The sequence below is a fragment of the Rhamphochromis longiceps genome, linkage group LG12 (assembly GCF_057381845.1).
Source record: "Rhamphochromis longiceps isolate RC_006_pf linkage group LG12, R_longiceps_female_GT1.1, whole genome shotgun sequence".
NCBI lineage: Eukaryota > Metazoa > Chordata > Actinopteri > Cichliformes > Cichlidae > Rhamphochromis > Rhamphochromis longiceps.
This window is the reverse complement of record NC_140568.1, coordinates 44,002,081-44,014,094: the sequence shown is the minus strand read 5'-3', so window position 1 is coordinate 44,014,094 and position 12,014 is coordinate 44,002,081. Positions and strand designations below refer to the sequence as shown.

Sequence of the window (12,014 nt, the reverse complement as noted above, 5' to 3'; positions counted from 1 at the left end):
TCCAGACTGTTTGGGTCTTTTTTACTCATTTTATCTCTCATACATTTCTGCAGGGCAAAGGTGGAGCAAAGACCTTAATGAACACCATCATGCAGCTGAAGAAGATCTGCAACCACCCGTACATGTTCCAGCACATTGAAGTGAGTGTGGGATTGTTTGCTAGAGTATTTTATGTTGATTTCAAACTGTTGCACATTTACTGGATTGTGATATTTAGGTTTCAGCTCAGAGAAGCAGATCATTGATCACATCTGTGTCCCCCTGGTTTTTACCGCTGTTCCAAGTGAGCTGTTTCACGGTGGCTTTAGAGGGGAGTCTAGGATTCACCGTACCTCAAACACCAGCATTAAACACCTGGTCCTGTTACATTTGCTACAAATTGGTTGTTTCCAAAGTTCCTAAGTGTTGGCTTGTGATGGCAGTTAACGGCAACATCAGCCATATTTGTTCCACGCCGAGCTGATTCATGGTGTTGTTGGGACATTGCCTTTAAAAGTAAAAGTAGTTCCTCAGATGCCAGGAGAGCATTAAGCGTCTCGTCTTTGCTCTCGCAGGGAGTAATAGAACATATGGCTTGCGGTGTTTGCAGAAATTGATCAGGCTGGTAGACTTTGAGGCTGACGCTCATTTGAGCCCATCTGTTTGGATGCTGGGGCGGTTCTCAGATGAAACATCACAAGAGGCTGAAAACCTTAAAGGCTCATTCAAACAGACTCTCTGTAACTGCTTCAGTCTCATGATTGAAGTCCTGATAGAGTCATGTAAATGTGATCAAACAGTAAGGTTTTCATTGATGTTTAGTTCTTGTGTTTGTTAATGTTCTCAGGGCCCCACACAGAAACAGAACTGATAGATCAGCTGGTTAAAACCTGCCTGTTGTTGCAAATCTTGTGACATGTTCACAAGAAGTCATATATTTGCCGTTTATAGGACTTATTTTAATTGTCTGTGTTGCTTTGACTAGTTGATGTTCTCCATTGCAGGAATCCTTTGCTGAGCACTTGGGCTATCCGAACGGCATCATCAGTGGGTAAGTCGTACGATCAAACACCTCGTGTCCTTCACTGTTGCACTGTTACTGTTATGAAAACATAATAATACAGTGGCCAATCGATCTGTTTTGTGCTTTGAAAAACACATTTGATTTAAGGCAGTGCTGTAGATGTTCGTGCATGGGCTGAGTAAATAAGTAAAATAAAGATTTAACAGTGATTTAAGCTCATATTGATGCTCAGACATCGTTAAGCACTTAACTGCTATATTTAGTTCTGCAGAGATTCAGGATTTCCTGCCATGAACGTTTGCTTTTAATTTCATCTTTATTAATGATAAAAAATCCACACATGAAAGTGAATGATTAATATTGTTTACGTCAGTTTACATGAGTGCAGTGATAGAGCTCGTCAGTTTGTGTATAATCATTTAACAGCTAATTCAGGATGACGAGGTTTCACATGCAAGAAGCCAACCTGTCAGATAATTGCTGCATCTCTGCTGTGCTTGGCACTAATTGGCACCAGATAGCAATTATTCACAGCGGCAGTTCACCTCAAACCCCTCGTGTGAGAATGGGTCCACGTTTAGATCACAGATTGCAGCTTTGCTTTGGAACATGCCAGAAACAGCCTGCTGTGTTGCAGGAACAGGACACGTGAACCCGACGTGAAAGACAGCGCCGATTTCATGGAAGGGGTATGCAGCGCGCTGGAGCGAGAGTCAAAGTTTGAAGTGTTAAGCTCGCCGCCTAATGCTGCTTCAGGCACGAGGATCTCCAAACCTTATTGCAGCACGGCGTGCAATAAATGCTCACAAAGGAAATTGCGGCCGTTTCAACTTATGTAGCGCTCGACTCCAGGTACACGACGCCCAGCTGAAAACAAGTCGAGCTGCCTGAGATTCACAGAATTTACAGAAAATGTAAAACTTTTGTGATTTATATCGTTGTCTGGACGATAAATGTCTTATATGGGAATATGAGATGTTGGTCATATCGCACAGCGCTAATTTTGCAGGATTTTCACTACAAAACATTCCAGTAAAACAGGCGTGCTTTTGTCCCATTTTTGTGGAGACAGTGAAGGTTCCACGGCGTGCAAAGAAGAGCGTAAAGTCTGAAAAGGTTAAAGCTCGAGAAGCTCTCATCGTAAATTGAAACCTTATTATTTGCAGCCTTCGTCACGCTCGTTATAAAACATATTACTGACGTTGTTTTAAATAGCATAGGTGTCACCAGTGATTCACCTCAACATACCTGAATGGGGGGTGTCCAGTGGAGTATCACCTTATTTGCTACATGAACTGGGAACGTTCACTTTAGGTGAGGTGTTAAAGTTTTGCTCCGCTTCGGTATCTTGACCTAAAAATAGTTCACGATAAACAGAAAAGTCTTTTAGTTTAAAAAAAAGTATGATTCAAGGCAAAGAGAAAATAAAACATTATAGAAGCTACTTAATAAAAGATGCATCGTGCACATAAAACATGATGAATAATAAAAACCACTGTAGAAACTCATTTATTGAGAAGTCCTTGTTCATACCTGCTGTAAGCAGCAGCAAGCTTTTAAAAATGCGAACAGATCCTCTGTTTTTCAGAGAGAATTAACATCAGCGCCTGTGTGTTTGGGTTTAACTGATGTGTGTCATTGAAGTGCATTTCTCTTCATGGAGCTCCTGTGGTCAGTGACACGCTCATTAACAGAGCAGGATGTTTCAGTGACATACAGCAGGGAAAATAAGGATCGAACATGTCACCAATTTCCTGAGTAAATATATTTCTAAAGCTGCTTTTGAATCCACACATGTGAAGAAATCAAACCATGGACAGAGACAGAGTTTTTAACAACACAGTCTTGGTAATATATTGAAAGAAATCCAGCTGTTTATTCTCATATTACCCATTGGAGCTGTTTAATAAACAAATCACGCTGAAGAAACAGAAAAATTAAAGTAGCTTCAAGTTCCAGGAGACAGAGGACAGATTAAAAAGCTCAGATAATGTGTGGATGTTTCATAATGTTCTTCAAAGCTTTAGTGAACATGTTTTCACAGAGATGATGCAAAAGCCCAGAGCTGCCTCAGCTGTTGTTCAGACTCTGAGTCAGGCTTTCATTGGCCAATTTGAAACCATTCACTGCTGTCACACTAGATGCCACGCAGGCTTTAAAAGTCTATTAATAAAAGTTTATGATCCATTTCTTGTTTTTACTATCTGCACTCAGGCCTGATCTGTATAGAGCATCTGGGAAGTTTGAGCTCCTCGATCGCATCCTACCGAAGCTCCAGGCCACCAACCACAGAGTGCTGCTGTTCTGCCAGATGACCACTCTCATGACAATCATGGAGGACTATTTCGGATACCGCAACTTTCAGTACTTGCGTCTTGATGGTGAGCTCACACACACATCTGTTTGAGGTGTCCTGAGCTGAGCCTGTGAATCAGGACAAAGGCAGAATCAGCATATTTTAAAGTCCTGAAAGAAGCTGAATGGAAACAGAATCAGATCCTGTCTTTGTTTTGCTGATATGCAGTGAGGGGATTAATGTTGTAGTATCTTTACCTGAGACAGTAAAGCACCTTGTGGTGAGTGCTAGAGCTGCTGGATTATTGCACTGCTCAAGAAAATGAAAGGAACCGTGGAAGTCACACATGGGACTCAATGCACGAATACTCGAACTGAAAATCTGTACGGATGTTCTTTGTGTCTAATTTACTGAGAACAAAATTATCGACTTGATTCAAAATCACACCAAATGTCAGAGTTAAAAGCTGAAATCTCAGGCTGATCAAAGTTGCTCCCACATGCCTGGACGCACTCTCGACAACATCTGGACGGACAACCGATGAGACGGCATGTGGTGTCCTGGGGCATTAGTGAGCCACTGGGTAAACTCTGGTGCTGTTTGGTGGGTTCAGATTCACTGATAGATCCCAAAGGTTCTCGAGTCACGTCCTCGTTTCCCACACTGGAGTCTATTCCTTATCAGTCCTCACTGGGTTCTCACTGGTTCTGCTTTGAGTCACCACCATCACTAGCAGCATATCAAAAACATAACACTTAAATGCTGTGGATCAAATGTTTGTGCATGTTTGAGGTTTTCCCCTCTTTGATGTGATCAGTGTTGGGGCCATCGTTAAAAAAAGTAACTGTTGCACATATTGCACGGAACATTTTCTTAAAAGTAATGCAGTACATTACTGAATTTGTTACATTACTTTTGTGTTTCTTCTTAAAATGACATGAAACATCGTCTCATAATTACCATTTAACCATCTAGACCTATAGGTTACTGTCATACACACCAACACAATGAACGATTTTTCTCTTCGTATTTAGGTATGAACACAAACCAAAGATGGAAACCATTATAGAAAGACTTCAAAGCGATCGTCATGGTGATTCTACTTTAGAAACATGAACAGATAGAAACACAGGCTTTAGCCTGACGGCTCATCAGTTTGTTACCTGTTGAAGTTCAGGGTCTGGCTGGGAGCTGGAGTCAGCACTCTCTCAGCTTTAAGATCACTCTGGGGTCTTGGCTAGCTTAGCGTTAGCATGCTATCTGTGCAGGTGCTAGCAAAGAGCTGAAGTTGTGTTAGCAGCATGATGCAGTTGTTTCTGTCCTGGATGCAGTTTCCACTTAAATATCATGCTTCTGTCCTTTTGTGGAATAAGAGAGTAAGGTCTATACAGTGCAGAGTGAGCCACCATTTTCCTTCTCCTGCACACGAACTAGATTGAGCTGATTGTAGCACAGTAAGCGAAATCGATAGGCAAACAGATTAACAACTCCAAGGAATCAAACTTACCGGGAACTGCTTCTCTACAAGAACCGGTTGTTGATGCTCATCCCCTGGCAGGGTACCAGTGCCTGCATATGGAGGTCTAAATAACCCTCCAAAAACTTCCTCCCCAAATCACCACTGACCCACTGCCCTTCATGCTGGATGAAGGTCACGCCACGGCGTCCCCAGACTCTTTGACATCTGTCACAGGCTCAGTTTTGCATCTGTGGAGAGAATGGGGTGCTTTGCCAGACCTGCCAGTTCTCATGATGATCTCAGGTCAAATGAGTTGATCCACACAGTGCTGTCTGTGAGCACATGTCCCACTAAAGGACTCTAGAGCCCCATGCCAACCTCATGAAGTTGGTTTCTGGCGGTTTGGTCCGATATGTGCATGAGTAGCGTGCTGGAGGTCACTTTGTATTGTTAGCTTGCTCTTCCTGTTTGTGTTCACACAAAGGAGCAGATACCAGTCCTGTTGCTGGGTTGATGTCCTGGTGTCTTTTCCACATTCTTCAGAATGTACTGGGAAGCACCAAAAAAACCTTCTTATAACGGCACATATCGATTTGCCACTCTTGGCGCAGTTGGACGGCCTGTGGGACTTAATTGGGCTGCGGTTATCTCACGCTACCAGCAGTGGAAAAAACAGGCAAAAAGCAGCATAGAGAAAAAAATAATTCAAGGAATAAGGAGAGGGCAGCGATCTGTGGCCACCACCTGCTAAACCATCCTCTGTTTGGGGGTCTTGTTGTTACCTGCTGTCACTGCGATTTACAACAAAGCATGAAACTCGATTCTTGATGGTTGATGCAGGATGATGTCCATGAGGTTTGCTGTTACACTGTGATGTGTTTTTGAGTCGTGGATTTTGAGCAACACTGAAATTATTAGAAGAACACTTGACTTAACTTAAAAAATGGCTTTTGAATTAAATGTGAACCAAACTAACGGTCACGGGCAGCATGTTTAGAAAGGCCAACAGTAAATGAAACGCAGCGCATTAGTCACAGTATATTTGTGGGCATTGAGCCCTTTAAATACATTATATGGTGTTTAAAGGACAACTTTCCTGCCTCTGCCATTAGGACTATTTTAATTTGCTGTAACTCAACAACAGCCAGATCCCCGCACGTGCCATCGCAAACAAAAGACGGGTTATTAGCCGCTGGGTCTGGCAGCAGAGACCCGAATCCACTGAGGAGCTGTCATTGATTGATTGATTGATTGATTGATTTTTCCCCCGGGACTCATACTGAAACACAATAGGACGTTTAACTCGATAGCGTATCAGTCTTGATTTTAGCCTTACTGCAGATTTGTTTTTCCCAGCAGTGGAAACGAAAAGCGTTTCATCAAAAACATCACAAACAGAAAGACTGTCACAGTTGGGCCAATTAAAAAAATAGAAGTTCAATACTTTTGTCTTACTTTGTTAGATATAAAAGCACATTACACACTCCTGTGCTAAAGAACACAGTGCAGCCGGTCCTGCTTCACACCAGCTTGCAGTGACTCTGTCTTCGTCTTTTTATGCCTCCATGCTGCTTGGCTGTCCATCTGTCTCGGTGTTTGAGGTCCGTCCTCCTCACTCTGATGAAAGCACCACTCTTGCATACTTTGAGGGAAATTCTTGAAATTTAGAAAGTGTTCATTTGCATTAAAAGGAAAGGTCTGTGTTGCAGTGACTTCATGATGTCCTGCAGAAACACTTGGCTGTTATTTAAAGCAATAACCAGAATGAATCTATGGATAGCCCTTCCACTTCCCATTTATGCCCATAAGCCACCAACGGCCTCAGTGAGCTGGAACTAAACAAGCTGTTATAAGGTCAAACCACATATATAAGATACGTTTGGTCAGACATGGATGTGAAAGGTGGTAAATCACTGATGTGATTTTTGTCTTGGCGTTTTGTGGTGAAGAGTTCTCATCAAATCATTAACAGTTTCAGTCTGCAGTTTGAAGCAGTACATCATTTTGATGCTCAGCATTTCCACTGTCTGCACAGTACAGCAAACTAAATGAAGATGTAAGCCCCTTACTCTGGACCCGTCTCTGGACTTGCCCTTTAGAGACGCCTCTGAAACAGTTTGATTGGTCTGAGATGAGGAGCAGTTTACACACGCTGGAGCAAACCAACAGGAAGAACTTCATGCAGACTTCAAACAAAGTGATGATGTTTCTTATGATGCAAACGGTTAAAAGACCTACACCATGTAGGTCTTTTAACCTTTTGTTTCTAGCCTACATCAGCAGAAACAGAACATATTAAAGGATCCCTGTTAGGAGTTAATTCCGTACCACAGATGACAGCGACATAGTTCAGTTCAGGTGATCGGACCCTTCATTATACTAAACCATAACAGGCCTGTTAATGCAGTTATGTTATTTGCCTGTGGTGTGTCACACTCTTTGAAGTTATGTGCATCTCTTTCATACACTCTCCGTTTCTCTTGAATGTCTGTTCAGCCTCATTTTGCTTTTAGAAAATGGATTATTATTCATTGTCTCACTTCCTTTTGATGTTTCTGCATTGCTGTGTGTATTTGGTTACTTTGTTTTAGGGCTGCTCAATTAATCGAATTTTAATCTCGATTACGATCTGGGCTTTCAACGATCATTAAAAATGACTGAGCCGATGATTAGCACCTCCCTTGTGCTTTACTCTCGCGCTGCTCCGTGCGGCAAATCGAGCGCACCGCTCTGCGTTTCGAACACGCGTCACAACAATAAGAGGACCCGAGGGAAGCTCGGAAAGCTAAGCAGAAGTTATTTGGAGAGGAGAGTGACTGCTGTTGGTTGAAAAGAGGTAAAAAAACTTCAGTGGTGTGGAAACATTATGGTTCACGGAGTCAGACGTGGATCAAGTAGACACAGTGTGTAAACTTTGCTACGGTGTCGTAGCTGCACCACAGAGCAACACTGCAAAGTTCACTAAACACAGATGTTTACATTTTTCATTTATTTCTTATATTGCAAACATTTGCACTGTTATCAGTATTTGCACACTATTTTATATTATTTTTTGACAATCTTGAAAGTCATTATTCAATACATTGTTATTGTTAAATAAATATCGTCAAATAATCGAGATCTCAATTTCAGTGAAAATAATCGTGATTATCATTTTTGCCATAATCGAGCAGCCCTACTTTGTTTTATGTCTTTAATGCATCTAAGGATTCATTTGATAATTAATTGTATGAGATAGTAAAATAAAAATTCAAAGAATAAAAACAGATTTCGTGTTTCAGGAACCACCAAGTCCGAGGACCGAGCAGCACTGCTGAAGAAATTCAATGAGGAAGGCTCTCAGTACTTCATCTTCCTCCTGAGTACCAGAGCTGGCGGCCTCGGCCTCAACCTGCAGGCTGCTGACACTGTGGTCATCTTCGACAGTGACTGGAACCCTCACCAGGTCCATGACTACAGAGTTTGAAGTGCTCAGTATGATGTTGATCATATTTCAGGTTGTATGTCTGTGAAGGTTCTCAGTCATCCAGGTCATCGTAGTCAAAGGAGCTTGCAAAGAAAAGCGTCTGGACTTCTTTAAGTTGCTTGAAGACGTTTCACCTCTCATCCGAGAAGCTTCTTCAGTTCTAAGGTCAAATGGTGGAGAGTCCCAGATATAAACCTAGTGGGAATAACCCCCCACAGAGGGACAAAAGGACCCCTGATGATCCTCTAATCGCCTGAGCCAAGGTGTGAAACTGGGTGTGGGTCCCAATCAGCCAGAGTTTCGGGTGTGATGAGAGGTGAAACGTCTTCAAGCAACTTAAAGAAGTCCAGACACTTTTCTTTGCAAGCTCCTTTGACCATATTTCAGGTTGTTTTGTTAAGTGTGCGTTTACCTGGATTTTATATTTCTGTGTTGTGTTGTAAAAAGATGGCTGTGCCTGTTTTCTATACAAATCCCACAGAGATCAGGTTCTTTCTCCGCTGTACCCACTGCTGCCCTCTAACCAGCCAATCAAAAGCAGGAACGTCAGTGAAAGCGTCCCTGGCCGTCAGCCAATCATTTACAATCTAACAACGAACAAAATGATTCTGTACCCTAGCAACAATAACAGCAACAATCTGGAAATGAGCTCACGGGCACTCGGTGGAAGAAAGCCCGTAGAAACAAGCTCTATTATAAGAACCATACATACAGTCCTGTGCAGAAGTTTGAGGCAGGTGAGAAAAATGCTGTAAACAAAGAACGCTGCTTTTTTTTAAAGGAAGTGTTAATCATTTATTTTCATCAATGAACAAAATGCAGTGAAATCTAAATCACATCAGTCTTTGGCGGGACCGCCCTTTGCCTTCTTCTACGTACACGTGCACACAGGTTTTGAAGGAACTCAGCTGGTCGGTTGTTCCACCCACAGATGGTCCTCACATCCTGTCTCTTTATGTAACCCCAGATGCTCTGTGGGGGCCGTACCATCGCTCCCAGTACTTCTTGATCTTCTTTATGCTGAAGATAGTTCTTAATGACTTTGGCTGTATACTTGGGCTCGTTGTCCTGCTGCAGAACACATTTGGGGCCAATAAACAATCATTTATATTTCTGAAAGCGTTCTTTGTTTACAGCGTTTTTCACACCTGCCTAAAACCTTTGCACAGTGCTGTATGTTGAAGCAAACACATGAAAAAGACGCCATAATACAGTAACTGGAACAAAGAGTTCATCTTCATTTCCAAGGTGTGTTTGGTTCTTCCAGTGAGGACGTAGCTCTTTTTTTCCAGCTTTAGCTTGTCCAGCGCCAGCCGGGAGTTTATTAAACCTCAAATTTACAAAAAGTCAAATAATTAAGTGACTAAAATATTAAATAAATTATTTCCCTTTGCTTTCTGGCTCCAAAGGTTTCCAGTGATATGCAAATCAGATGAACTGTGCCTGGCTTCATATCTTATTGATACCCCACTACATTGATTTGTGACAGGGTTGACAACTAATCCATTTTGACTTTGGCGAGAATCATTGATTAATTTTTAAAATGGCATCGGGTTGTGAAGCAGCCCGCAGCTTGACTCCAGATGAATTTCACAGAGTGGACCGTGGGAGGCGATGGCTTTGGTATCGCGTCAGGTGCTACTGTTGAGTTTTTCCGGTGTTTTCAGGAGAGTTGGTACAGTTGGAACAGAGACGGTGCTGTTAGCCTGGCTGTCGGGCTGACAGTCATTCGTGTTGTCTCAGTGGTTCAGTAGAGTTTTTTCCAGCTTTAATGTAAAACAGCCTCCTTTATGTTGATGCAGGACCTTCAGGCTCAGGACCGGGCTCACCGCATCGGCCAGCAGAACGAGGTGCGCGTGCTTCGTCTCTGCACTGTCAACAGCGTCGAAGAGAAAATCTTGGCTGCTGCCAAATACAAACTGAACGTTGATCAGAAGGTCATCCAGGCCGGCATGTTTGACCAGAAGTCGTCGGGCCACGAGCGCCGCGTCTTTCTCCAGGCCATCTTGGAGCACGAGGAGCAGAACGAGGTAGGATCGTATTTCCATATGTTGTTGTTTGCCTCCAAGACAGCATCGTTTGGGGAAGAAGATGAGGTGTTATATTTTTTACATGACTCTTCCCTGAACATTTGGTCTTCAGTTAAATTATGCTTTGGTTTAATAGAACTACTGCAGGCTCGGATGATTCCTTTGATACGAGTTATTCATCCTTTTAATATTCCAGCACAGTTGCACAGTGCAACCGTGGCAAAAAGTTAGTCTAGAGCCCTGTTCCAGGGTTTAGTAATCGCTTTAGTTTCATTTTCTGTGGCGGCTGATTAAAATTTGTAAACCATACTTGATTTGAGCTGAACGTGAGATGATTGTGTTTCACTTGTGAAGAACACTGTCTGCTAACACCTGCCTCCTTTGCTATTTTAGGAGGAAGATGAGGTGCCTGATGATGAAACTCTGAACCAGATGATAGCCCGCAATGAGGATGAATTTGAGCTCTTCATGGTAAGATAATGACACATCATTGCGAGATTGAAAGTAAAATTGCCATTTCAATGTAAAATTGTTGAAATGACAGGTGTTACAATATTAATTCACCCAAAATAGAGAAGCTGGTTCTTTCACATCTGTAAGACAAATTGATTATAGGTTCATGTCAAGGCTGTTTGTGTGGTTAAATGTCACCTGTACTGAGGCCCGTCCCCTGCCAGATGCTGCCTTTTGCACGATAAATTAATTTAAGACCAGTTGATGCGGGGAGTGTGAATCTGGAGTGATTCAGAGGACACCCCATAGCAGTTTCACTCTTTGCTACTCATCATGGTCCTCTGTGTTGGCTCAGCGTATCACTAAGATCACATTTCTAATGTTTCTTCTTTTTTTTTAGATTCTCACCACATAAGCTCGGCCTCCTGCGATTTTCATTGGTCTCTTAACTCTTCCTAGAAGCGAGTCGAGCCACTGAGCAGCCATCTGTTTGTAAAACTTGTTATTACAGCGGGCACCAAGACAAAGACCTTCAGATAGATTCCACAGTTTAATCTGCACAAGAAAGCTGCTCTGTTTTGGTGACTGTAATCTAAGTGAAATGTAAAAATACCTTCTTCTCCTGACTTCTGCAAACTCTCATAACACAACATTACTTCCTGGCAGCTCTAAAAACTCCCTAAAAGCCTCCAGCTGATCCAAAATGCTGCAGTGAAGCTATGAATAAGGACTAAGGCTGTTTTTTCCATATTAGCCTCTCATTCAGTCGAGGGCTGGGCGACATGAAGACAATCTAATATCGCGATATTTGTTATCTGTATCGCGATACACGATATGTTTAAGTAGAAACTCAACTCGTATTCTGTCGCTCGGGTTACTGAAGTTGCCACCACTGGTGCAGTAAGCCTAAAGCATTCAGAGTTGTGTGTTTCACTCTAACCTGATGTGTGTTTCCTGTTCTTGCCGTCTAAGCGCATGGACATGGACCGGCGCAGGGAGGATGCTAGGAACCCAAAGCGTAAGCCTCGCCTAATGGAGGAGGACGAGCTGCCTTCTTGGATCATCAAAGACGACGCCGAAGTGGAGCGGCTCACCTACGAAGAGGAGGAGGAGAAGATGTTTGGTCGAGGGTCTCGCTGCCGTCGGGACGTGGACTACAGCGACACGCTGACTGAAAAACAGTGGCTGCGGGTAAAAACGTGTTTCGTTATCATGTCAGCCTCAGTCTCCACGCTGCAGCCAAGTTAGAGGGTTTTGTGTTTTTTTCCTGCTGCTTCACCTGGAACCTCAGCAGTTAATTATACGAT

At 42.8% G+C, this 12,014-nt stretch overlaps 1 protein-coding gene across 1 annotated transcript in view; it reads left to right on the top strand.

The window, feature by feature from the left end:
* Positions 1-12,014, top strand: part of smarca2 (SWI/SNF related BAF chromatin remodeling complex subunit ATPase 2) — a 58,295-nt gene that overhangs the window by 30,814 nt on the left and 15,467 nt on the right. Inside the window, exons 22-28 of the mRNA XM_085426494.1 lie at positions 54-140; positions 984-1,030; positions 3,218-3,384; positions 8,040-8,203; positions 10,027-10,254; positions 10,648-10,725; positions 11,680-11,898. Coding sequence (XP_085282620.1) covers positions 54-140; positions 984-1,030; positions 3,218-3,384; positions 8,040-8,203; positions 10,027-10,254; positions 10,648-10,725; positions 11,680-11,898 — 990 coding nt within the window. The remainder of the gene's footprint in view (positions 1-53; positions 141-983; positions 1,031-3,217; positions 3,385-8,039; positions 8,204-10,026; positions 10,255-10,647; positions 10,726-11,679; positions 11,899-12,014) is intronic.